The following is a 25,424-nucleotide window of genomic DNA, read 5'->3' as shown; positions in this document are numbered from 1 at the left end:
ATAATGGCCGTGGATAGCTCAGGCTGGTAAGAAGCCTGTTATTAGAACACAGCAGCCTGCAATTACTGCAGGTTCAAGCCCGGCCCAAGGTTGACTCAGCCTTCCATCCTTTATAAGGTAGGTAAAATGAGGACCCAGATTGTTGGGGGGGCAATAAGTTGACTTTGTAAATATACAAATAGAATGAGACTATTGCCTTACACACTGTAAGCCGCCCTGAGTCTTCGGAGAAGGCGGGATATAAATGTAATAAAAATAATAATAAAAAATAAATAATAATAATAATAATAATAATAATAATAATAATAATAATAATAATAATAATAATAATAATAATAATTTAATTTTTATACCGCCCTTCTCCCGAAGGACTCAGGGCGGTGAACAGGCAGATAAAATAATACCATATTTTACAATAAAAAAACTCTTTAAAAAACTTATTCAATATGGCCTAAAATTTAAAATACAATACAAAATATAAAATAAATCCCAATAAAATCCATATTTAAAAACCCTATTTAAGCCAGTCCTGCTTGGAAGAATAGATACGTCTTCAGCTCTTTTAACACTTTTAACACTTTTCCCAAAAGGTTTCCACAATTTTGGCCACTACTGTAAGTTTCTTCTCCCCATCTTCATCTTCGAACCCAAGCTGGCACAAAGCCGTCCCATCAACAACCTCCCCTCTTTGTTTTCCCATTCTCTTCCCTTCATTTCACCCCTTTCAATGTCCTTCTTTTCATTCCTAGGGTTTTTCTGCCCTTCCCCACTCTGTTCTTTTTCGCCAGCTTCCCTTGGAAAGAACTTAACTGCTTCCAGTTTAGGTTCCAAGAACCTGTTTTCCAGCCCTTCTTCAAAGGGGAAAAGAATTGAAAAAATTCCCAGGCCGCTCAGAAGCGTCCAACTTTGTCCTTTAATAGAAAAAAAATATGGAAATATTTGAAGCAATTTTTTCCCTCCTCAAACCTTCAAAATACATTGTGTCTCTTGGCTGGGGGATTTGTGAATACAGGTCCTTGTTTTAAAAAAAAGTTTTAAAAAGTTTTTTTTTTAAAAAAAAAAGTGACTTGTGATGTTTTTCACACTTACGACCGTTGTAGTTATCTCATGGTCATGGGATCAAAATTCAGACCAGTGGTGGCATTCAGTTTTTTTTACTACTGGTTCTGTGGGCGTGGCTTGGTGGGCGTGGTGTGGCTTGGTGGGCGTGGAAGGGGAAGGATACTGCAAAATCCCCATTCCCTTGCCACTCCTAGGGGAAGGATACTGCAAAACCACCATTCCCTCCCCACTCCAGAGGAAGGATATTGCAAAATCTGCATTCCTACCCCACTCCAGGGGAAGGATGCTGCAAAATCTCCATTCCAACCCCATTCCAGGGGAAGGATACTGCAAAATCTCCATTCCCACCCTACTCCAGGGGAAGGATACTGCAAAATCTCTATTCCCACCCCACTCCAGGGGAAGGATACTGCAAAACCACCATTCCCTCCCCACTCTAGAGGAAGGATATTGCAAAATCTGCATTCCTACCCCACTCCAGGGGAAGGATGCTGCAAAATCTCCATTCCCACCCCATTCCAGGGGAAGGATACTGCAAAATCTCCATTCCCACCCTACTCCAGGGGAAGGATACTGCAAAATCTCCATTCCCACCCCACTCCAGGAGAAGGATACTGCAAAATCTCCATTCCCACTCCACTCCAGGGGAAGGTTACTGCAAAATCTCCATTTCCTTCCTCTGGAGTGGGGGAGGAATGGAGATTTTGCAGTAACCTTCCCCTGGAGTGGGGGGGGAATGGAGATTTTGCAGTAACTTTCCCCTGGAGTGGGGGAGGAATGGAGATTCTGCAGTATCCTTCCTCTGGAGTGGGAGGAATGGAGATTTTGCAGTAACCTTCCCCTGGAGTGGGGAGGGAATGGAGATTTTGCAGTAACTTTCCCCTGGAGTGGGGGAGGAATGGAGATTCTGCAGTATCCTTCCTCTGGAGTGGGGAGGGAATGGAGATTTTGCAGTAACCTTCCCCTGGAGTGGGGGAGGAATGGAGATTTTGCAGTAACCTTCCCCTGGAGTGGGGGAGGAATGGAGATTTTGCAGTAACCTTCCCCTGGAGTGGGGAGGGAATGGAGATTTTGCAGTAACTTTCCCCTGGAGTGGGGAGGGAACTATAAAATCTCCATTCCCTCCCCATTCCAGGGGAAGGTTACTGCAAATTCCCCATTTCCTCCTGATCAGCTGGGAATTGGGAGGCAGAGAATAGATGAGGGGTGGGGCCAGTCAGAAATTTTACTACCGGTTCTCCAGACTACTCAAAATTTCCGCTACCAGTTCTCCAGAACTGTTCAGAACCTGCTGAATACCACCTGTGATTCAGACGCTTGGCAAATGTCTCGCATTTATGACGATTGCAAAAGCTCCCCCCGCCCCCCACAGTTTGATCCCCTTCTGACAAACCAGGTCAACCCAGGGAAGCCAGGTTGACTGTTGCTAACTTAAGAGCTGCAGGGCTTCCCTTAATAACGGTGGCTGGCGAGAACGATTGTAAAACGGGGCGAAACTCCTCCTCACAACCGTCTCGCTTAGTGGCAGAAATTCCGGGCTCAATTGTGGTCGTACGTCGAGGACTTAACGTGTCAATTGGAGTGAAACTGGAGGCTGGTTCAAAGCATCTCCCGTTTGCACAAAGGGCTCGTGATGGCACCTTTGTGTGTGTGTGCGTCCTTTGTGTCGAGCTCAAAAGTTAACATTTGTTGCACAGTTCGTCTTCTAAAGAGATGAAAGGAAGGAACCCCCTTATCTCGTTCGGAGGTTTTCTTTGGGAACTGAAGCCCGGCAGGCAACCGTCTTCAATTGGTCAATTGTTGCTTCGGCTTCTGAATTCAAGGTCTTTATGGGGTGGGGGGGGGGGCAGACGGGATGTTTTTGGCCAGTCGGACAGAGAACAGGTGCAGCGTCTGGGAGATAAGCGGGATGAATGGAAAGGAAACTTGGAAGGAAAGAGCGTCAGAAGCCAAAAGGGTGGGAGGAGAAGGAGAGGAGATTGGTTGGCATCTTGAAAGGGGTTGCGGGGGGGGGGGATCACACGGGAAAGAGTGGGGAGGGGGTGTGGGGGAAGCCATGGATGTCTGGAGGCTGCGGAGGGTCTAATTCTGCCTGACAAGACACACCATGGTTGACGAGACAGTTGTTGCTTGCTCCTTCCTTCCTTCCTTCCTTCCTTCCTTCCTTCCTTCCTTCCTTCCTTCCTTCCCTCCCTCCCTCCCTCCCTTCTCCTCTCCTTTTCCTTCCTTCCTTCCTCCTTTCCTTCCTTCTTTCCCTCCTCCTTCTTTTCCTTCCTTCCTTCCCTCTCTCCTCCTTTTCCTTCGTTCTTCCTTCCCTCTCTCCTTCCCTCCATTTCCTTCCTTCCTTCCCTCCCTCTTTCTTTTCCTTCCTTCCTTCCCTCTCTCCCTTCCTCCTTTTTCTTCCTTCCTTCCTCTCTCCTTTTCCTTCCTTCCTTCCTTCCTTCCTTCCTTCCTTCCTTCCTTCCCTCCCTCTCTCCCTTCCTCCTTTTCCTTCCTTCCTTCCTTCCCTCCCTCCCTTCTCCTCTCCTTTTCCTTCCTTCCTTCCTTCCTTCCTTCCTTCCTTCTTTCCCTCCCTCATGTTTTTCCTTCCTTCCTTCCTTCCTTCCTTCCTTCCTTCCTTCCTTCCTTCCCTCCCTCCCTCCCTTTTCCTCTCCTTTTCCTTCCTTCCTTCCTTCCTTCCTTCCTTCCTTCCTTCCTTCCCTCCCCCCCTCCCTCCCTCCCCCCCTCCTTCCTCCCCTCCTTCCCTCCTTCCCTCCCTCCTTCCTTCCTTCCTTCCTTCCTCCTCCTCCTCCTCCTCCCTCCCTCCCTCCTTCCTTCCTTCCTTCCTTCCTTCCTTCCTTCCTTCCTTCCTTCCTTCCTTCCTTCCTTCCTTCCTTCCTGAAAAGCTCAAGAGGACCCTGAAGCCCAGAAACATAGACCCATAAACTTTAGGAATGTGCATATTGACAAAAACGATTACCCACATTGAAAAGACAATTCGGATGCATTTTTTTTGGGGGGGGGGAATTAATATTTCTAACCCAACCAACCGTCGAGGCTCCCAGTTCTCCTAAATGTCATTGAGGTTCCCCCCAAAAGACAAAACCCATAGAAAACCCACAAAGCTTTCTTAAAATCTGCAGCTCTTTCCATCTCCAGGTTTCCCCGCCATAGATCATCCCTACTTCAATCCCAAATTCACTACCCTCTAGGGTAAGGAGGGAATCACCTCCCCCCAAAAAAGAAGACATCTGGTCGAGATTTTCAAGGGCAATGGGTGGGGGTGGGGTTAGAAAAAGTACCATTCCAACTCCCCTTATCAGCATTTCAGAGCCGAATGAAGCTGGCAGTCGGCTCTGCCTCCCACGGCTACGTCTCATTGTCCCCCCACCCCACCCCAAGGCGAACGAAAAGGATGGGGCAGGAGATAATGAACAGGTGTTTAATCTTGGATTGGCCACAGAGAAAGAGGGAGATTCCTGGTGCCAGCAGCTCTGAATAGCATTAAGATACTCAACACTCCCTTTGGCCTGGTTTGGAGCCTTTGGACCGCAAAGTCTTTTTTTTTTTGTTTTGGGTTGCCTTCCGTTGCCAAATTGAGCTGCTATCCAATCTCCTGTCTTCGTTTATTTATTAATTCTCCCCATTAGCACAGTTTACTAAGCTCCACGCGCTGCAGCATTAATTGACCATCTACCATCCCGCTCCCACCTGGCACATCATGTACTCAGCCGTTCCCCCCCCCCCCATAGGAGCATTGATGAGTCTTCTCTCTCTTCGGGATGGTTGCCTGCTACAGCTATCTTCTGAAATTTCCCCCTCCTTGGCGTCTCTCTCTCTCTCTAGGTCCATGTCATGCAAAAAAAAAACACACCCAAATCCATCCAGCTTGGAGTGGAAGGCCTTAGAAAAAAGCCGTAATAACAACCCCAGAGCTTAAAAACACCACAACTCGCTCCCATCAATCACCGTGGAGGGTTGTTTTTTTTTTAAAGTGAACTTTTTTTTTCCCCCCGGTTGGGTTGGTTGGGACCGTCCCGCTGGCGATGAGAGGACCAGACGGCGAGCGCAAAGGCTGCAGGTGCGATGCTTTGTCAAGTCCAGACGACTTTGGCTGTCACTTTCCTGGCCCCGTTGCTCGGTGATGCGTTCGCAAGGACTAATTGAAATGGCATTCGCGCTTATTTCTTCGGTTGCGTATCAAGTTGCAAATTTCTGGACTCGCCCGGCTGTCTGTAAATCTTTTATTTTTCCAAGCTGGCTTGGCATTGCTTTCCTTCTCCTTCTTCTTCCACTTTTTTTTCTTTCCATGGAATATTTGTGTTTCCCCCTCCTTTGTTCTTCTTGCACTTGTCATTTTATATGTCTTAAAGTCTCCTCTCGTGGTTTAAATGCCTGCTAATATTGTGCAGAATTTTGGATGAGGTTCCTCAAGAGCTGAAGTTTTGCAACAATGGAAGGTGCATAATACGTAGGTCTTTATCTGCAGGCTGGCTTTTAATCCTTTTTTCCCCTGGGTTGATTGGTGCAACGTCTTGGCACGTCTGTGGAGACTCTCAGTCCTCCAGGTCATGGTTGTCCCAAAGGTGCTTTTTTTCGAGAGACAACTGGACTTTCTGGTTTTTCTTTGAAGGCGTTTGGCTTCTCATCCAAGAAGCTTCTTGGCAGTTGCACGGACCCAGGGAAAGATCCAGCTCATTTTTGGTTTTCACATGCCGCATACTTTCGGTTGAGTTTCTCCAGATTTAGGGTAAAAGGGTGTACAATGGAACCAGGCCAGGGATGCTATTCAGCAGGTTCTGACGGGTTCTGACGAACCAGTAGCGGAAATTTTGAGCAGTTCGGAGAACCGGCAAATACCACCTCTGTCTGGCCCCAGAGTGGGGTGGGAATGGAGAATTTACAGTATCCTTCCTCTGGAATGGAGTGGGAATGCGGATTTTGCAGTATCCGTCCCCCAGGAGTGGGGAGGGAATGGGGATTTTGCAGTATCCGTCCCCCAGGAGTGGGGAGGGAATGGAGATTTTGCAATATCCCTTCCCCAGGAGTGGGGAGGGAATGAAGATTTTGCAGTATCCTTCCCCCAGGAGTGGAGAGGGAATGGGGATTTTGCAATATCCTTCCCCCAGGAGTGAGGAGGGAATGGGGATTTTGCAGTATCCTTCCCCCAGGAGTGGGGAGGGAATGGAGATTTTGCAGTACCCTTCCCCTGGAATGGGGTGGGAATAAAGATTTTGCAGCATCCTTCCCCTGGAGTGGGGTAGGAATGCAGATTTTGCAATATCCTTCCCCCTGGAGTGGGGAGGGAATGGAGGTTTTGCCGTATCCTTCCCCTAGGAGTGGCAAGGGAATGGGGATTTTGCAGTATCCTTCCCCTTCCACGCCCACCAAGCCACACCACACCCACCAAGCCACGCCCACAGAAACCAGTAGTAAACAAATTTGAAGTCCACCACTGAACCAGGTTACCACGATCTGAATACTTGACCCATCATCTCTTGACCATCAGTAGCCCACTTGATTTCCAAACCAGTCCGTCTCTTGCAACCACTTCAGAATCGATTTCAGGTGCTGTGGGTGACCTTGGGGGTGGTGGTGTTTGTGTGTGGGGACAACATGTGTTCCCTTCTGTGTTACTGCTCCGATCAAAGACACATGTTACAATCTGGAACAGGATCGCCCCGAGCGAACCTTCGCATGTGATTTAATGGAGTTGCCTTGGGATCAGAGACCGTAATATACAACAGCCTTTGGAAGGGGATCAGTCCCTCCACTCCATTCGCCTGTTGTTTACTTTTGGCATGACATTTCCCTCTTCGTACTGCAACACCGCTCCAATCGAAGGGATCGCTTTTGTTCTCTTTTTATGGCTGGTTTAAGAAAGAAAGAAAAGAAAGAAAGAAAGAAAGAAAGAAAGAAAGAAAGAAAGAAGAAAGAAAGAAAGAAAGAAAGAAAAAAGAAAAGAAAGAAGAAAGAAAGAAAGATAGAAAGAAAGAAAAAGAAAGATAGAAAGAAAGAAAAAAGGAAAAAAAAGAAAGAAAGCTAGAAAAAAGAAAGGAAGGAAAGAAAGAAAGAAGGAAGGAAGGAAGGAAAGAAAGAAAGATAGAAAGAAAGAAAGAAAGTTTCTTTAAGAAGTCACTTGGCCATCGGCTGCCCCAATCTGGCAATTCTCTGTTGGCATTTGCTAAAGAGCAACAGGGAGATTTGCAACTTCTGAGAAGCCCAGAAAGTGGAGTTTAATTTGATATCCGGGTCTTTTTCGCCCTGTGTCCCTCCCTCCCCACCAAATCCTAACCTAACTCTGGTTTTAATTACCTCTGAGGGGTGGAGAATCCCTCTGCTCCGCGATTATTGCTTCTTAAAATTTTTGGGCAACCCACAGATGGTTGGAAGGCAGGATGCAACCTCCGGATCGGCTCCCCCCCCCTGCTTCCCCATTGCAGCCCGTGGGCGTGGGGCAGGCACCTGCCTCTCTTTCTCCAGCTGTCAGTGTCTGCTGGCCACTGGCAACTTCCCAGTCCGGATTGAAGTGGGAGGCTGTCCAGTTTTCCTTCCTTGGTCCTACGCTGAGCTGTCAGCCTTTGCTGTGGGAATGTCTGGCCATTCCAGGGCTCTGGAAATTGCAAACAAACAAGGTCAACGTTTGCCTTGCATTTTGGAAGGGGGAAAAAAACAAAACAAACACCTGGATTTGAGCAGCAATGGACATCAAGAAAGACTTTAGGATAGGGAAGGTTATAGTCTGCCTCCCCCCACCCCCAATAGCTGCCAGGATCTCCAGCCATGCTGCTTGGGAATCCTGGGGGTGACTGTCCCAGCAAAACTGGATGAGGCTGGAAAAAAAACAAATGAGAGGAGTAAAGGGGAGGGGAGGGGAGGAGTAAAGGGGAGGGGAGGAGAGGAGAGTAGTAAAGGGGAGAGGAGAGTAGTAAAGGGGAGGGGAGGAGAGAGGGGAGGAGAGAGGGGAGGAGAGGAGAGAAGAGAAGAGAGTAAAGGGAGGGAGGAGAGGAGGAGGGAGGAGAGAAGAGAAGAGAGAGGAGAGTAGTAAAGGGAGGAGGAGAGGAGGAGGAGAGAAGAAGAGAGAGAGGAGAGTAGTAGAGGGAGGAGAGGAGAGAAGAGAAGAGAGAAGAGAGAGGAGAGTAGTAAAGGGAGGGAGGAGGAGGGAGGGAGGAGGAGGAGTAAAGGGAGGGAGGAGGAATAAAGGGAGGGAGGAGAGAGAAGAGAAGAGAGAGAAGAGAAGAGAGGAGAGAGTAAAGGGAGGGAGGGAGGAGGAGGAGAGTAGTAAAGGAGGAGGAGAGGAATAAAGGGAGGGAGGAGAGGAGAGAAGAGAGGAGAGGAGAGGAGAGTAGTAAAGGGGAGGGGAGGAGGGGAGGGGAGGAGAGGAATAAAGGGGAGGGGAGGAGAGGAGAGGAGAGAAGAGAAGAGAAGAGAAGAGAGCAGAGCTGGAAAGGATCTCGGAGGAGGGCTTCTATTCGAGCCCTCTGCTCAAGCAGGTGACCCTGGGCCTTGACCATTTCAGACAGGTGGCTGTCCAGGTGGTTTCTTGAAAACCTCCAATGACCTCCACAACTAAGCTGTTCCACTGGTTAATTGTACTCACTGTCAGGAAATTTCTCCTTAATTCCAGGTTGCTTCTCTTCCTTGATGTGTTTCCATCCATTGTTTCTTGTCAGGGGCTTTGGGAAATAAATTGGCTCCCCTCTTCTTTGTGGCAGCCCCTCCGATACTGGGATAGTGCTACCCTCTCTTCCCCCCACACCCCAGTCCTTCTTTTCTCTAGACTAGCCAAACCCAATTCCTGCGACCGTTCTTCATTTATTTATTTTATATTTTATTCATTACTTTGTCAAACATGTACAAGATAGCAGGTATGAATATGAACATGAGCATGAAACAAAGGAAATGACTCCAGATCAGTGGGGCCAGCAGGATAGGGACAGTAGGCATGATGGTGCTCTTATGCATACCCGCTTTACAGACCCCTTAGGAATGGGGTGAGGTCCACGGTAGACAGTTTGAGGTTGAAGCTGTGGGGCTTTGAGGATGTAACAACGGAGTCGGGTAGAGCATTCCAGGCGCTGACCACTCGGGGTTGTTTTTTTAAATTTGCATTTATATCCCGTCCTTCTCCGAAGACTCAGGGCGGCTTACACTATGTCAAGCAATAGTCTTCATCCATTTGTATATTATATACAAAGTCAACTTATTGCCCGCAACAATCTGGGCCCCCAACAATCTGGGTTGCGGAAGTCGTGTTTTCTGCAGTCGAGTTTGGAGCGGTTGACCTTGAGTTTGTATTGTTTTAGTCTCCGGGCCTTTAATCGTCTTAGTTTGCTCTTCTATGCACTCAACATGCACGTATAAAAATCGAATAAAATAAATAAAAATAAAAATAAACAACTTTTTTGGAATATGATGACCAAAATTAACAAATATCTCTAATAATGCCTTTCTTTTCCCTCGTCTGGCCAGTCTCGTTCTTCTTCCTTTGCTAGAATTGCACTAGGAGGAGAATATGAGCCCTTTTCCTCTCTTTCTAAGCAAACATTCCTCTTTGTTTACGGGCTCAACCATCCAAATTGGGAAGCGGGGAGGAAAAAACAACAGCAATACTCTTCTGCTTTTTGTCTTCCTAAACTGGCGAGGAGAAAGCTGGGAAGTGTCCGATTATCTGCTTAACTCCACGTCCTTTTAGATGTGCGATTGCGGGCTTGAATCGATTCTTCACACTCATTAAGCCCATCAAGATGTGGATCATAGTTGAGTTTTTTCGCCTGTTTTGAAGCTGCTGGGAAGGGAAGGGAAGGGTGTGTGGCTCTCCCCAATGCCTTGACATTGTGCCCCGTCCGCCGACGGTAAATTCCACCCACTTAAAAAGGACCTGATCCAATTTACGAAGGGGCGAAGGCTCACGTTTGATGGGAACTTCATGGGCTCAAGGAAATGGGGATTATTTTGTTCTTGAGCGTATTTTTGTCTTGCTTTGCATCTTGACTAGGGGTGAAATCCAGCAGGTTCTGACAGGTTCTGGAGAACCAGCAGCGGAAATTTTAAGTAGATCAGAGAACCGGCAAAGACCACTTGTGGCTGTCTGGAGACAGTGGAGTGGGAAAGGAGATTTTGTAGTACCCTTCCCCTGGAGTGGGGTGGGAATGGAGATTTTGCAGTACCCTTCCCCTGGAATGGGGTGGGAATGGAGATTTTGCAGTATCCTTCCCCTGGAGTGGGGTGGGAATGCAGATTTTGCAATATCTATCCCCTGGAGTGGGGAGGGAATGGAGGTTTTGCAGTATCCTTCCCACAGGAGTGGGGAGGGAATGGGGATTTTGCAATATCCTTCCCCTGAAGTAGGGGGGGAATGAAGATTTTGCAATATCTATCCCCTGGAGTGGAGTGGGAAAGGAGATTTTGTAGTATCCTTCCCTGGAGTGGGAGGAATGGAGGTTTTGCAGTATCCTTCCCACAGGAGTGGGGAGGGAATGGGGATTTTGCAATATCCTTCCCCTGGAGTAGGGGGGGGAATGAAGATTTTGCAATATCCTTCCCGCAGGAGTGGGGAGGGAATGGAGGTTTTGCAGTATCCTTCCCACAGGAGTGGGGAGGGAATGGGGATTTTGCAATATCCTTCCCCTGAAGTAGGGGGGGAATGAAGATTTTGCAATATCTATCCCCTGGAGTGGGGAGGGAATGGAGATTTTGCAATATCCATCCCCTGGAGTGGGGAGGGAATGGAGGTTTTGCAGTATCCTTCCCACAGGAGTGGGGAGGGAATGGGGATTTTGCAATATCCTTCCCCTGAAGTAGGGGGGGGAATGAAGATTTTGCAATATCCTTCCCGCAGGAGTGGGGAGGGAATGGGGATTTTGCAATATCCTTCCCCTGGAGTGGAGTGGGATTGGAGATTTTGTTGTATCCTTCCCCTTCCACGCCCATCAAGCCACGCCCACCAAGCCACACCACACAACAGCACGCCCACCAAGCCACGCCCACAGAACCGATAGTTTAAAAAAAAATTTGGATTTCACCACCGGTCTTGACTGGCCTTAAGATCTTCTTTGAGGTTGGCAGCGATGTGGGTAACATGAATTCTTCTCCGCCCCCCCCCTCCTACTTCTCTTTCACAACAGGGCAGCACATTAAGAAAACGGAAAATGTACGAAGAATTTCTGAGCAAGGTTTCCATTTTGGGTGCGTAGCTTTTTCCTGTTTTGGGGTGGGTGGGATTGGATTGTTGTTTCCTTCGCTGGGACTCAGCCCGGGCAAACGGGCAAAACAAGACAATAAACTTTTTTATTTATTTATTTTTATTTACATTTATATCCCGCCCTTCTCCGAAGACTCAGGGCGGCTTACAGTGTATAAGGCAATAGTCTCATTCTATTTGTATATTAACAAAGTCAACCTATTGCCCCCCCCCAACAATCTGGGTCCTCATTTTACCTACCTTATAAAGGATGGAAGGCTGAGTCAACCTTCTTCCCTCCCTCTCTCTCTCTTTCTCCCTCTCCCAACCTCTCTCTTTCTCCCCCTTCTCTCTCTCTTTCTCCCTCCCTCCTCTCTCTTTCCCCCTTCTTATTATTTATTTTATTTATTTGCATTTATATCCCGCCCTTCTCCGAAGACTCAGGGCGGCTTACACTATGTCAAGCAATAGTCTTCATCCATTTGTATATTATATACAAAGTCAACTTATTGCCCCCCCAACAATCTGGGTCCTCATTTTACCTACCTTATAAAGGATGGAAGGCTGAGTCAACCTTGGGCCTGGTGGGACTTGAACCTGCAGGAATTGCAGGCAGCTGTGTTCTAATAACAGGCTTCTTTACAGCCTGAGCTACCACGGCAACTTCAGGGTGAATGGTAGTGGGAGATGCCAGCCCACGGTTTCATGACCGTTTGAAGTTACATCTGCACTGAAAAAAGCGACTTTTGACCGTTCTTCACACTTACGACCATGGTAGCATGCCCTTGGTTACGTGATTCGGACGCTTCGGACACTGACTCATATTTATGACGGTCGCAGCGTTTCCCGGAGTCGTGCGAGCTCCCTTTTGCAACCTTCTGGCAAGCAAAGTCAACGAGGAAAGCAGATTCACTGAACAACTGTGTTCCTCAGTTAACAGCTGTAGGGATTCACTTAACAAACGTGGCAAGAGAGGTCGTAAAAGGGGGCAAAACGTACTTAACAACCGTCTCGCATAGCGACAGAAATCTTGGGCTCCTTAGCGGTCGTACGTCGAGGACTACCTCGATGTGACAGCGCAGAGAAGCGGATGCAGAAATCATCTAACAGGTGGCTTCCACCATCGCTGGACTCCACTGTCCATAGTCCACAGCCCACCGGCGCTGGGCATTGAATAAGGCCGATATGAGTGCCAGTTTGCCCTGCCCAAAGGTCTGTTTGGTGGGCAGAGACAAGCGGGCAGAAGACGCCTGGCCAAATTTCACTCATTGCTCTTTCGTCTCTTAGGATCGCTGGACAAATGGGAGCGCCTGACAGTGGCCGATGCACTAGAGACGGTCCAGTTTGAGGATGGCGAGAAAATTGTGGTCCAGGGAGAGCCCGGGGACGACTTTTTCATCATCACAGAGGTAAAACCTGCCCTTCTCATGCCAATCAATCTTCTTGCCCATCAAATGACATGGCCTTCCACTCGATCCAGCCATGGCTTCAATGGTTAACTACTGTTGGGTACCAGTTAAGGTTGCAAACCTTAGAAGGACCAAAGGCCCGTGGTTGCATGTCCCTCAGCCACCATTGCTACTACCTCTCTCTGTCTTTTTTCTCTCTCTCTTTCTGCCCCTCCTCTCTCCTTCCCACTCCTTCTCTCTCTCTTACATCTTCTATCTGTCTGTCTCTCGGTCTGCCATCCATCCGTCCATATACCCACCCATCATCCATCCATCCATCTATCATCTATCTTTATATTTATTTATCTACATCTACATCAACATTATCATATATCTATCTATCATGTGTATCTATCTATCTATCTATCTATCTATCTATCTATCTATCTATCTATCTATCTATCTATCTATCTATCTATCTATCTATCTATCTATCTATCATCAATCCCATCTATCTATCTATCTATCTATCTATCTATCTATCTATCTATCTATCTATCTATCTATCTATCTATCTATCTATCTATCTATCTCTATCTAATCTAATCGATCATCTATTGATCATCTATCTTTATATTTATTTATCTACATCAACATTATCATATATCTCTCTATCAACATTATCATCTCCCTCTCTCTCTCTCTATCGCTCTCTCTAATCTCATCTATCATCTATCATCTATCTTTATATTTATCTACATCAACATTATCATATATATCTCTATCAACATTATCATCTCCCTCTCCCTCTCTCTCTCTCTCCCTCCCTCCCTCCCTCTGTCTCTCATATATCTGTCATATATCCCCCTCCTCCTCCTCCTCCTTTTCCTCCTCTTCCTCCTCCTCCTCCTCCTCCTCTTCTTCCTCCTCCTCCTCCTCCTCCCAGAAGTTGTGAATGCTCCAACAGCACGGAAGTTTTTAAGAAGAGGTTGGATAACCATTTGTCTGAAGTGGTGTAGGGTTTCATGCCTAAGCGGGGGGTTGGACTAGAAGACCTCCAAGGTCCCTTCCAAGTCTGCTATTCTCTTTCCACTTTACATTTCTATTCAGTTATAAAGCATTATAAAATACCAAAAAAAGCAAATAAGAGTGCGACAGTGAGAAGGAAGGGAAAAGGGGAAAAAAAGTGAGGAAGGGTAGAGAGAGAAAAAAGAAAAAGAAACATTGACTTCCGACTCTCTCCGTGACAGTAGAATACAGCCTTATCAAAAAAAGCACAACTTTTTGTTTTAGCAAAATAGCACGAACCAGTCGCCTCTGCAAAAAGTCCATCCGTCAAAATCTTGCAGGTTTTGCAGTTTTTGACCAACTCTGTTATTCTCTTCCCCCCCCCAACCCCCTGTCGTCTTCTTTGCCTTTCGCACATCTCCGAGATCCCCATTCCCACCCTGCTTTTCACTCAGCTCCAGGTTTTCCCAGACTGGACAGATGTGGAATGCATCTGGTGGATTTTTCCAGGTCATGGAATTATCCCGTTTGAGATTCCTGGCACTCGGTGCTTCAGGACCTTTAAGCCTCTGCGCAGGAGGGGCCGTTGCCATGAAGAATTACGATTTGGCAGGAGGGACCCACGGCAGATGCTCCGCTCCTCAATCACAAATGTGTAGCCCTATCATAAACTCTGCTCCCTGCTCCAGGGAGCTTTGCCTATTTTTTTTTTTATTTCCTCAAATTTGGGAATGGGATGGGTGTTTTGTGCGCATGTGTGTGTGTGAAGGTACTTGTTTTAAAGAGCCAGGCTGGGGGTTTCTCTTATTTTCCAATCCAGCCTAAAAGAAATATTTGTCAAATGTTTAGACCATTTGTCTAGGGGAGAGATGTCAAACTCAAGGTCCGCGGGCCGGATCAGCTCGAGGGGTGCTTAGATCTGGCCGAGGGTGGGCTTCAAAAATCTCAGCTACGGATTTGCTGCCCCGTTGCTGGGTGGGCGTGGCCTATGCCTCCGGCACCACGGCGGGACGGGGTGTGTTTTTTGGGAGGATGAAAATGGTCGCCCTTGGCCCTCCGGAGGCTGGAAATGGCCCGTTTCCAGCCTTCTGGAACTTCCGGGAGGCCTGTTTTTTGCCCTCCCAGGGCCTCCATGTGAGCTCTGTACTTACCCTGCATTCCGGTGGTCTTCCGGGTTCACTTCAAGGTGCTTGTTATCACCTTTAAAGCGCTCCATGGCTTAGGGCCGGGATATTTACGGGACCGCCTACTGCCACCATTAGCCTCTCACCGACCAGTGCGCTCTCACAGAGAGGGCCTCCTTCGGATACCGTCAGCTAAACGATGTCGGCTGGCGACCTCCAGGGGGAGGGCCTTCTCTGTGGGGGCTCCCACCCTCTGGAACGAGCTCCCTCTGGGGCTTCGTCAACTCCCCGACCTCAGGTCCTTCCGCCGCGAGCTGAAGACGCTGCTGTTTCGAAGAGCAGGACTAGCGTGAACGTAGTTTTAAATTGGGGTTTTAAATCAGGGGTTTTAAACGGGGTTTTAAAATTTGTATTTAAAAGTTTTAGGCCATCAATTGAATTAATTTTCTATTCTTTTTGCTGTTTTATATGTATTATATATTTTCTGTTGTTTTATTGGATGTGAACCGCCCTGAGTCCTTCGGGAGATGGGCGGTATACAAATATAATAAATAATAATAATAATAATAATAATCCAAACGGGCTGCGTGGAGACTCCTGGGAGAGGTGGGGAGGGGTAGGTGGGGAGAGGTAGGTGGGGAGAGGTAGGTGGGGATGGTATTTGGGGGTTTGCTGAACTGGGCAGAATCCTACCTAGAGGATCGCCCGAACCCGTGCGAATCCCCAGCAGCCCACCCCTGGATCTGGCCTGCGGAGCCGCCCTAGAAACAGCAAAAGGACCACCCTGTGGTGCCTCTGCCAGCGAAAACGGAGCTTAAGAGGGGCCCCGGTGGCATTACTAAGCTCTGTTTTCACTGGCAGAGGGTTGCAGGAGCCATCGCAGGTGAAAACGGAGCTCGGGAGCCCATTTTCACTGGCACAGCATCGGGCCATCACAGGTGTCACTCGACACGAGTGACGTAGAGCTGGCCATATACCCCTGCCTTCCCCCCCACCCCAAGTCAAACACAACCCTGATGCGTCCCTCAATGAAATGGAGTTTGACAAGCCCTGGTCTAGGGTCTCCTGCTTGACCAGGGGGTTGGACTAGAAGACCTCCAAGGTCCCTTCTGACTTTGTTGTTCTGTTCAAGTAAAATACTAGTGAACTAGAACGGACATACTAGGAACGGGATAGATATCCAAAGGTCCATATACACAGGTGATTTTTTTTTATTTATTTGCATTTATATCCCGCCCTTCTCCAAAGACTCAGGGTGGCTTACAGTGTGTAAGGCAATAGTCTCATTCTATTTGTATATTTACAAAGTCAACTTATTGCCCCCCCCAACAATCTGGGTCCTCATTTTACCTACCTTATAAAGGATGGAAGGCTGAGTCAACCTCGGGCCTGGTGGGACTCGAACCTGCAATATTGCAAGCAGTTCCTGTTAATAATAGGCTGCATTAGCCTGTTGCGCCACCAGAGACCCATTTTGGACCTGGAAAGAAGGAAAGAAGGAAAGGAAGGAAGGAAAGGAAGGAAAAGGAGGGAAGGAAGGAAAAAGAATGAAAGGAAAAAAGAAAAAAGAAAGGAAAAAAAGAAGGAAGGAAAGAAAGAAAGGAAAGAAACAATGAAAAGGAAGGAAATAAGAAAGGAAAAAAGAAAAAAGAAAAGAAAGAAAGAAAGAATAAAAGAAAGAAGGAGGAAGGGAAGAAAGGAAGGGAAGAAAGAAAAGGAAAGAAAGAAAGAAAGAGAAAGAAGAAAAGACTGCCTCTTTTAGCCCATCTGACTTCCTAGGGCTGTTGCTAGAAGCAAAACTATAGAAGGGAGCCTTAGTATAGAAGGTACAAGAGAAACCATGTGGCTGGGCCCTTCTCCCTTTGCCAGGCCTTGCTGCTGCCTCTAGCCTCTGCTACTTGAGACCCCCTTCTGTGTCGGGCCTCATGGCTGGGAGCCCTCTGAGTCCAAAGAAGCCAAAACAGCCTCTCCATCACCTTCCTCGGTGGGATCCTTTATAACGGGAGACGCCAAGAATTAATCCAAGGACTTCTTTCTTTTCTTTTGTTTTTTTAAGCTTCAGCCACTGAGTTGGAGGCTCGCTTTGTTTTGAACTTTGCAAAGCACCTTGAGCTTAGATCATGGAACAAAAACTGGAAAGAAAGAAAACAATAGGCCAGGAGGGAAGTGGGGAAGGAGGGGGGGATGAAAGAGAAGCTCAAATCAAACCCAACACGTTTGGAGGAACTTCTAAGCTCCCCGTCTTAAGGTCACCTCCCCTCGTGCCTCCTCTCGTTTCCTTCCAACTAGCCTAAAGATGGTTAACAGAATGCAATGCATATGGTTACACCTTCCCTCTGCATTTAATTGTCATTTTTCCCCCCCTTCTGAGTTGTAGAAAGAAAAAGATGCAATCTGGTGGCAAGGTTTGGAGGGCCACGGAGGTCTTTGGTGGACCTTAGTTAGAATATAATATAATATAATATGACAACAGAGTTTTGGAAGGGACCTTGAAGGTCTTCTAGTCCGACCCCCTGCTTAGGCAGGAAATCCTACCCCACTTCAGACAAAGGGTTATCCAACCTCTTCTTAAAAACTTCCAGTGTTGGAGCATCCACAACTTCTGGAGGCAAGTAGTTCCACTGATTAATTGTTCTCACTGTCGGGAAATTTCTCCTTAGTTCTAAGTTGCTTCTCTCCTTTCAGTTCAGTGGCGGAATCCAATTTTTTTTTTACTACCGGTTCTGTGGGCGTGGCATGGTATGGCTTGGTGGGGGTGGCTTGGTGGGCATGGCAGGGGGAAGGATATTGCAAAATCTCCATTCCCACCCCCTCTGGGGCCAGCCAGAGGTGCTATTTGCCGGTTCTCCAAACTCAAAATTTCCGCTGCCAGTTCTCCAGAACCTGCTGAATTTCACCCGTGCCTTAATTGGAGGCTAAAACATAAAAAGAATGATTTAGATCAGGGATCTCAAATCTTAGCAACGTTAAGACTCGTGGATTTCATCTCCCAGAATTTCTCAACCAGCATGGCTGACTGAGGAATTCTGGGAGTTGGAGTCCACAAGTCTTAACGTTGCCAAGGTTAGAGAGTGGAGACCCCTGATTTAGATAGTCTTTACATATAAAGACTACCTGGACAGGTAGGATGGACTTAGTCTGATCCAGCAGGGCTGTTCTTATATGGACAAACATTTGTCCATGATGATATAGAGGTGTTAGAACAACTCTTCCTTGGGCAGGGAGTTGGACTACCAATAGCAATCGCACTTAGACTTATATACTGCTTCACAGTGCTTTACGGCCCTCTCTAAGCGGTTTACAGAGTCAGCCTCTGGCCCCCAACAATCTGGCTCCTCATTTTATCCACCTCGGAAGGATGGAAGGCTGAGTAAACCTTGAGCCAGTCAGGATCGAACTCCTGGCAGTGGGCAGAGATAGCCTGCAACATTGCATTGTAACAACTGAACCACTATGGCTCCCTTCCTTCCTTCCTTCCTTCCTTCCTTCCTTCCTTCCTTCCTTCCTTCCTTCCTTCCTTCCTTCCTTCCTTCCTTCCTTCCTAAGCTATAGCAGACTTATATATCACCTTACAGTGCTTTACAGCCCTCTCTAAGTAGTTTACAGAGTGAGCATCTTGACCCTAACAATCTGGGTCCTCATCTTACCCACCTCAGAAGGATGGAAGGCCAAGACAACCTTGAGCCGGTCAGGATTGAACTCCTGGCAGTGGGCAGAGATAACCTGCAACACTGCATTGTAACAACTGCACCACTATGGCTGGCTGGCTGCTGGCTGACCGGCTTGCTTCCTTCCTTCCTTCCTTCCTTCCTTCCTTCCTTCCTTCCTTCCTTCCTTCCTTCCTTCCTTCCTTCCTTCCTTCCTTCCTTCCCAAGCTATATACCACCTTACAGTGCTTCTACAGCCCTCTCGTAAGTGGTTTACAGAGTCAGCATGTTGCTCCCCAACAGTTGAGGTCCTCATTTTACCCACCTTGGAAGGATGGAAGACTGAGTCAACCTAGATGGCCCCCAAGGTCCCTTTCCAGCCCCATGGTTTTATGTTCTTCCGTTCTCTGTTGAGGGAAGCTGCCCATGAATACATCCTCAGCATGAGAACTTTGAAAGGCCAACGTGGATCTTCTCCCAAGGTTGACTTTAGCAAGCAACAGCTTTGGAAGAAGCGCTTCTGATTGAGATGTTGGGAACGCTCCGAAGTCTCACAGCTGGGCTCAGCCGTCCTCCGGCCTTCTTCTGCTCCCATTCTTCTCCTTCTGTGTCCGATCCTTTGGCTACAGTTAAGAGCAAGTCCCATTTATGGCCGGACATGTTTGCATGGAAACACTTTCCAGAATGCGAGGAGAGAGCTCCTTGCGCCTTCCCTGCCCTCCTTTCTACCTTGTAATATCGGTTACACATTGAGAACTTCATCATGCTGGATTAGCACTTGGGCTCAGTGCCACGATGTTGATGGGAAGCCATTCCAACAGCAATAACTTGCAGATTGGGAAAAGAGAGAGAGAGAGAGGGAGAGAGAGAAAGAGAGAGAGAGAGTCTTAGAGAGACACACACAGAGAAAGAGAGAAAGAGAGACAGACAGACAGATAGAGAGAAAGAGACAGATAAAGAGAGAGAGAGAAAGAGAAAGACAGATAGTGAGAGAGCAGAGAGAGAGAGAGACAGAGGGAGAGAAAGAGACAGAGACAGAGAGCAGAGAGAGAGAGAAAGAGACAGAGAGATAGAGAGAAAGAGAAAGAAAGAGACAGAGAAAGAGAGAGAGAGAGAAACAAAGAGAGAGAGAGAGAGAGAGAAAGAGAGAAGAGAGAGAAAGAGAGAGATACAGAGAGAGAGATACAGAAAGAGATACAGAGAGAGAGAGAAAGAGAGAAAGAGACAGATTGAGCAGAGAGAGAGAGACAGAAGGAGAGAGCAGAGAGAGAGAGAGACAGAGACAGAGAGAAAGAGAAAGAGAGAGAGAGAAAGAAAGAGACAGACAGAGAAAGAGAGAGAGAGAGAAACAAACAAAGAGACAGAGAGAGAGAGAGAAAGAGAGAAGAGAGAGAGAAAGAGAGAGATACAGAGAGAGAGATACAGAAAGACAGAGACAGATACAGAGAGAGAGAGAGAAAGAGAGAGAGAGAAAGAGAGACAAAGAGAGAACTGGATGCAAGGAATTAAGAAGGAAAGGGAGAGAACGGTGCCAAATTATTTCAGTGATTTGGGCATGGGCAATCTAGAGAAAAGAAGGACCAGGGGTGACATGATAGCAGCATTCCAGTATTTGAGGGGCTGCCACAAAGAAATGAGGGGTGTGTGTGTCAACTTGCTTTCCAAAGCACCAGAAAGTCAGGAGAAGAAACAATGGATGGAAACACGTCAAGGAGAGAAGTAACCTGGAATGAAGGAGAAACAGTGGGGGCAATGAACCATTAGAACGGCTTGCCTTCAGAAGTTGTGGGTGCTCCAACCCAGGAGGTTTTTAAGAAGAGATTGGAAAACCATTTGGGTTCCCTGCCTGAGCAGGGGGTTGGATTAGAAGACCTCCAAGGTCCCTTCCAGCTTTAGTCTGAAAAACATTTCCAAACGTAGTGTTTGAGCTCTTCTGCCTTTTCTGAATCACCTATGCATGGACATCTCCTAAGGAAGTATTTAAAGGTATGCACTGCCTGGCTTTAAATTTAGGGTGCATCGTCTCAGCTTCCAAGTGATATCGCTCTCCTCCAACTTCTGTGTGACCTTCAAGTGCTCTCACAGAATTGCGAACTCGTAATGCTGCAAGACGACAAAACGATTTAATACATGGGGAGTGAGAGTAATTGCCCTCATATTTAATCAGTTTCCATTGAATTTAAATTAAAATTAAATTAAACGAGCTGAACCTTAATTCAAAAACCTGTCATTCCTGGGCCTACGCTCGCCCTTAGCCAAGTATTAAAATAGATAAGCGTATTAATCCAAGGTTTCCCAGGAAAGGGAATAATACATGCTTTGCACATCACCAGATTTTTTTATTTTTATTTTTGGTGTGCAGATATACGGTTCTCAGGTTTTTAAAAGTGGTATTTGTGTAGTTTATATAACTATGTAATTTGGGGTAGCTCTCTTGAGTAATGCAGATTAGAAATCTGGGTTTTTCTTGTCTTTAGTGAAGTATGAGGTCAGTTGGGTTTGTAAACATTTATGTGGGTGCTGGATGTGGTATGGGTCATTTTATCCCATTTCAGATGATAATATGAAGAAGGAAGGAAGGTCAAGAAAATGGAGAGAGAAGGAAGGAAGGAAGGGGAAAGGGAAGGGAAGGGAAGGAAAGAAAGGAAAGAAAAAAGAAGAAAGAAAATAGAGGGATAGAGAGAAGGAAGGAAGGAAGGGGAAAGGGAAGGGAAGGGAAGGAAGAAAAGGTAAGAAAAGAGAAGAGAGAGAAGAAAGAAAATAGGGAGAGAAGGAAGGAAGGGAAAGGGAAGGAAGGAAGAAAAGGAAAGAAGAAAGAAGAAAGAAAATAGAGGATGGAGAGAAGGATGGAAGGAAGGGAAAGGAAGGGAAGGAAGGAAGGAAGAAGAAAGAAAATAGAGGGATGAAGAGAAGAAAGAGACAGAGAGAGAGAGAGAAGAGAAGAGAGAGAGAAGAGAGAGATACAGAGAGAGAGATACAGAAAGAGATACAGAGAGAGAGAGAGAGAAAGAGACAGATAGAGAGAAGAGAGAGAGAGAGGAGAGAGGAGAGAGAGAGAGAGAGAGACAGAGACAGAGAGAGAGAAAGAGACAGACAGAGAAGAGAGAGAGAGAAACAAAGAGACAGAGAGAGAGAGAGAGAGAAGAGAGAGAGAGAAGAGAGAGACAGAGAGAGATACAGAAAGAGAGAGACAGATACAGAGAGAGAGAGAGAAGAGAGAGACAAAGAGAGAACTGGATGCAAGGAATTAAGAAGGAAGGGAGAGAACGGTGCCAAATTATTTCAGTGATTTGGGCATGGGCAATCTAGAGAAAAGAAGGACCAGGGGTGACATGATAGCAGCATTCCAGTATTTGAGGGGCTGCCACAAAGAAATGAGGGGTGTGTGTGTCAACTTGCTTTCCAAAGCACCAGAAAGTCAGGAGAAGAAACAATGGATGGAAACACGTCAAGGAGAGAAGTAACCTGGAATGAAGGAGAAACAGTGGGGGCAATGAACCATTAGAACGGCTTGCCTTCAGAAGTTGTGGGTGCTCCAACCCAGGAGGTTTTTAAGAAGAGATTGGAAAACCATTTGGGTTCCCTGCCTGAGCAGGGGGTTGGATTAGAAGACCTCCAAGGTCCCTTCCAGCTTTAGTCTGAAAAACATTTCCAAACGTAGTGTTTGAGCTCTTCTGCCTTTTCTGAATCACCTATGCATGGACATCTCCTAAGGAAGTATTTAAAGGTATGCACTGCCTGGCTTTAAATTTAGGGTGCATCGTCTCAGCTTCCAAGTGATATCGCTCTCCTCCAACTTCTGTGTGACCTTCAAGTGCTCTCACAGAATTGCGAACTCGTAATGCTGCAAGACGACAAAACGATTTAATACATGGGGAGTGAGAGTAATTGCCCTCATATTTAATCAGTTTCCATTGAATTTAAATTAAAATTAAATTAAACGAGCTGAACCTTAATTCAAAAACCTGTCATTCCTGGGCCTACGCTCGCCCTTAGCCAAGTATTAAAATAGATAAGCGTATTAATCCAAGGTTTCCCAGGAAAGGGAATAATACATGCTTTGCACATCACCAGATTTTTTATTTTTATTTTGGTGTGCAGATATACGGTTCTCAGGTTTTTAAAAGTGGTATTTGTGTAGTTTATATAACTATGTAATTTGGGGTAGCTCTCTTGAGTAATGCAGATTAGAAATCTGGGTTTTTCTTGTCTTTAGTGAAGTATGAGGTCAGTTGGGTTTGTAAACATTTATGTGGGTGCTGGATGTGGTATGGGTCATTTTATCCCATTTCAGATGATAATATGAAGAAGGAAGGAAGGTCAAGAAAATGGAGAGAGAAGGAAGGAAGGAAGGGAAGGAAGGAAGGAAGGAAAAAAAGGAAAGAAAAAAGAAGAAAGAAAATAGAGGGATAGAGAGAAGGAAGGAAGGAAGGGGAAAGGGAAGGGAAGGGAAGGAAGAAAAGGTAAGAAAAGAGAAGAGAAGAGAAGAAAGAAAATAGGGAGAGAAGGAAGGAAGGGGAAAGGGAAGGGAAGGAAGAAAAGGAAAGAAGAAAGAAGAAAGAAAATAGAGGGATGGAGAGAAGGATGGAAGGAAGGGGAAAGGGAAGGGAAGGAAGGAAAGGAAAGAAGAAAAAAATAAAGGGATGAAGAGAAGAAAGAGGAAGGGGAAAGGGAAAGGGAAGGAAAGAAGAAAGAAAATAGAGAGTTGGAGAAAAGGAAGGAAGGAAGGAAGGAAAAAGGGAAGGGAAGGAAGGAAGGGAAAGAAAAAGGATGAAAGAAAATAGAGGGATGAAGAGAAGGAAGGGAGGGAAGGAGGGAGGAAATAAGGAAGGTCAAGAGGATGGAGAGAAAAGGAAGGAAGGGGAAAGGGAAGGAAAGGAAAGAAAAAAGAAAGAAAATAGATGGAGAGATGGAAGGGAGGAACGGAGGAAGGAAGGGAGAGGGAGGGAGGGAGGGATAGTGAGAAGGCAGGCAGGCAGGCAGGCAGGCAGGCAGGCAGGAAGGAAGGAAGGAAGGACTTTATCTTTCACGGTCCTCTTAACATTTAACCCAAGCCTGGGCCCATGTAGTGTACCAAGCCAATCTGAAAATCTCAAACAAACGTTGTCTGGGGAGACCAGCCAAGTCAGAGCCCATCTCTGCTCTGTTTGAGGATAAATCTCTTGAAGAAATAAAGTGGGATTAATGATTAAACCCGAGAGATGGACCCGATTTCCAAGGAGCTGTAAGCACCCGTCAGGAAACTGTTTCAGGCCACCTTTTCCCAGAAGAGGAAGGGTCCCTCCCAACCTCCCAGCAGCCTTTCAAGTGATCCTTACATCCTAAGTCAATAAAGGCCGTCCTTAGATCAGATATCTCAGCTGGCCTCGGTTTCCCCTAGTTTCCAGCACTTGCCCCTAGTAAATGATTTCCTGTTGTGCCCTTAGATTTGACTTTTGAGAAGGCCAGGATCCACCCCCCCCTCCCCCCTTTTTCAGAGGTGATGTGAGATGTTTGGTTTAGATTTCTTCCCAGGGTCTCCCCAGCCAAGTTATTCTGGGTTATTTTGATAACCCATCTGGCCTCTCCCGGTGCATTTCCTAAAATCCTGCTCCTCATCCGGTTACATATGGACAGATCAGGGTGCTCTTCATCTCTATATGGAAGGGATGATCCAGACGAGCAATGAAATCCCAAGACGAGAAGTTTTGGAACTTCTCATCTTGAAGATGAAGTGAAGAATGAGAGTCTAAGCCAGAACTATCCAACCTTGGCAACTTTTAAGACCGGTGGACTTTAACTCTTGAAATTCTCCAGAAAGATACTTTGGATCGTTCCTATTCCACACACCCTCTTAAGGAGACCTTGACAGCGGGTAACATTTCTCCATATCTTACTCGGATATCATCTTTGTTGAAACCTAACTCCTGATTCCTTATGCTGCTGGTTTAGCGGAGTCATTTCTTACTCAAGTTGCTCACACAAAAAAGCCAACACAGTTCTGGGCTGCATAAACAGAGGTCACGTGAAGTGTTAATGCCACTTTATAAGGCCTTGGTAAGGCCACACTTGGAACCCTGCATCCAGTTTTGGTCACTGTGATGTAAAAAAGTTGTGGAGACTCTAGAAAGTGCAGAGAAGAGCAACAAAGAGGATTAGGGGACTGGAGGCTAAAATATATGAAGAACAGTTGCAGGAACTGGGTATGTCTAGTTTAATGAAAAGAAGGACTAGGGGAGACATGATATCAATCTTCCAATATCTCAGGGGTTGCCACAAAGAAGAGGGAGTCAAGCTATTCTCCAAAGCACCTGAGGGTAGAACAAGAAGCAATGGGTGGAAACTAATCAAGGAGAGAAGCAACTTAGAAGTAAGGAGAAATTTCCCGATAGTGAGAAGAATTAATCAGTGGAACAACTTGCCTCTAGAAGTTGTGAATGCTCCAACACTGGAAGTTTTAAAGAAGAGATTGGATAACCATTTGTCTGAAGTGGTGTAGGGTTTCCTGCCTAAGCAGGGGGTTGGACTAGAAGACCTCCAAGGTCCCTTCCAACTCTTCTATTCTATTCTATTCTATTCTATTCTATTCTATTCTATTCTATTCTATTCTATTCTATATTTTAACCTTCACTGGAATAAAGACACTTGTGGCTATTGAGTTGCCACCAGAAGTTGTGCATGTTCCAATACTGGAATTTTTTTAAAGAAGAGCTTGGACAACCATTTGTCTGAAATGGTATTTCAGGGTTTCCTGTCTGAGCAAGGGGTTGGACTAGAAGACCTCCAAGGTCCCTTCCCACTGTTATTCTGTTCTCACTTGTTTCTCTGAAGGAAAGCATTTCAAGTAAGTTGGGGAGAGTCCTCTGCAGAGGTCAAAGGCTTGAGAGAGTGTTGTGGCCATCCAGGAATGGACAGGGCCACAGTCCCAAATGATTGAAGCCTTCCCCTTTCTCTCGTGCTTCCAATCTGGCCCAAATGATGATCTCCAGATGCCCTTGGATGTTCTCCGTCCTGTTTCAAAGCAATGCCATCCCTCCCCTCTCCCGAAAAATTC

The 25,424-nt window shown here is 46.5% G+C and overlaps 1 protein-coding gene across 3 annotated transcripts in view; it reads left to right on the top strand.

Moving 5' to 3' along the window:
- Positions 1–25,424, top strand: part of PRKAR1B (protein kinase cAMP-dependent type I regulatory subunit beta) — a 100,629-nt gene that overhangs the window by 57,856 nt on the left and 17,349 nt on the right. For all 3 annotated transcript variants that reach the window (XM_058157815.1, XM_058157816.1, XM_058157814.1), the window contains 2 exons: positions 11,169–11,229; positions 12,512–12,633. In XM_058157815.1, coding sequence (XP_058013798.1) covers positions 11,169–11,229; positions 12,512–12,633 — 183 coding nt within the window. The remainder of the gene's footprint in view (positions 1–11,168; positions 11,230–12,511; positions 12,634–25,424) is intronic.

The sequence above is a fragment of the Ahaetulla prasina genome, chromosome 14, assembly GCF_028640845.1.
Source record: "Ahaetulla prasina isolate Xishuangbanna chromosome 14, ASM2864084v1, whole genome shotgun sequence".
Classification (NCBI taxonomy): Eukaryota; Metazoa; Chordata; class Lepidosauria; order Squamata; family Colubridae; genus Ahaetulla; species Ahaetulla prasina.
This window is presented reverse-complemented; position numbering and strand designations above follow the sequence as displayed.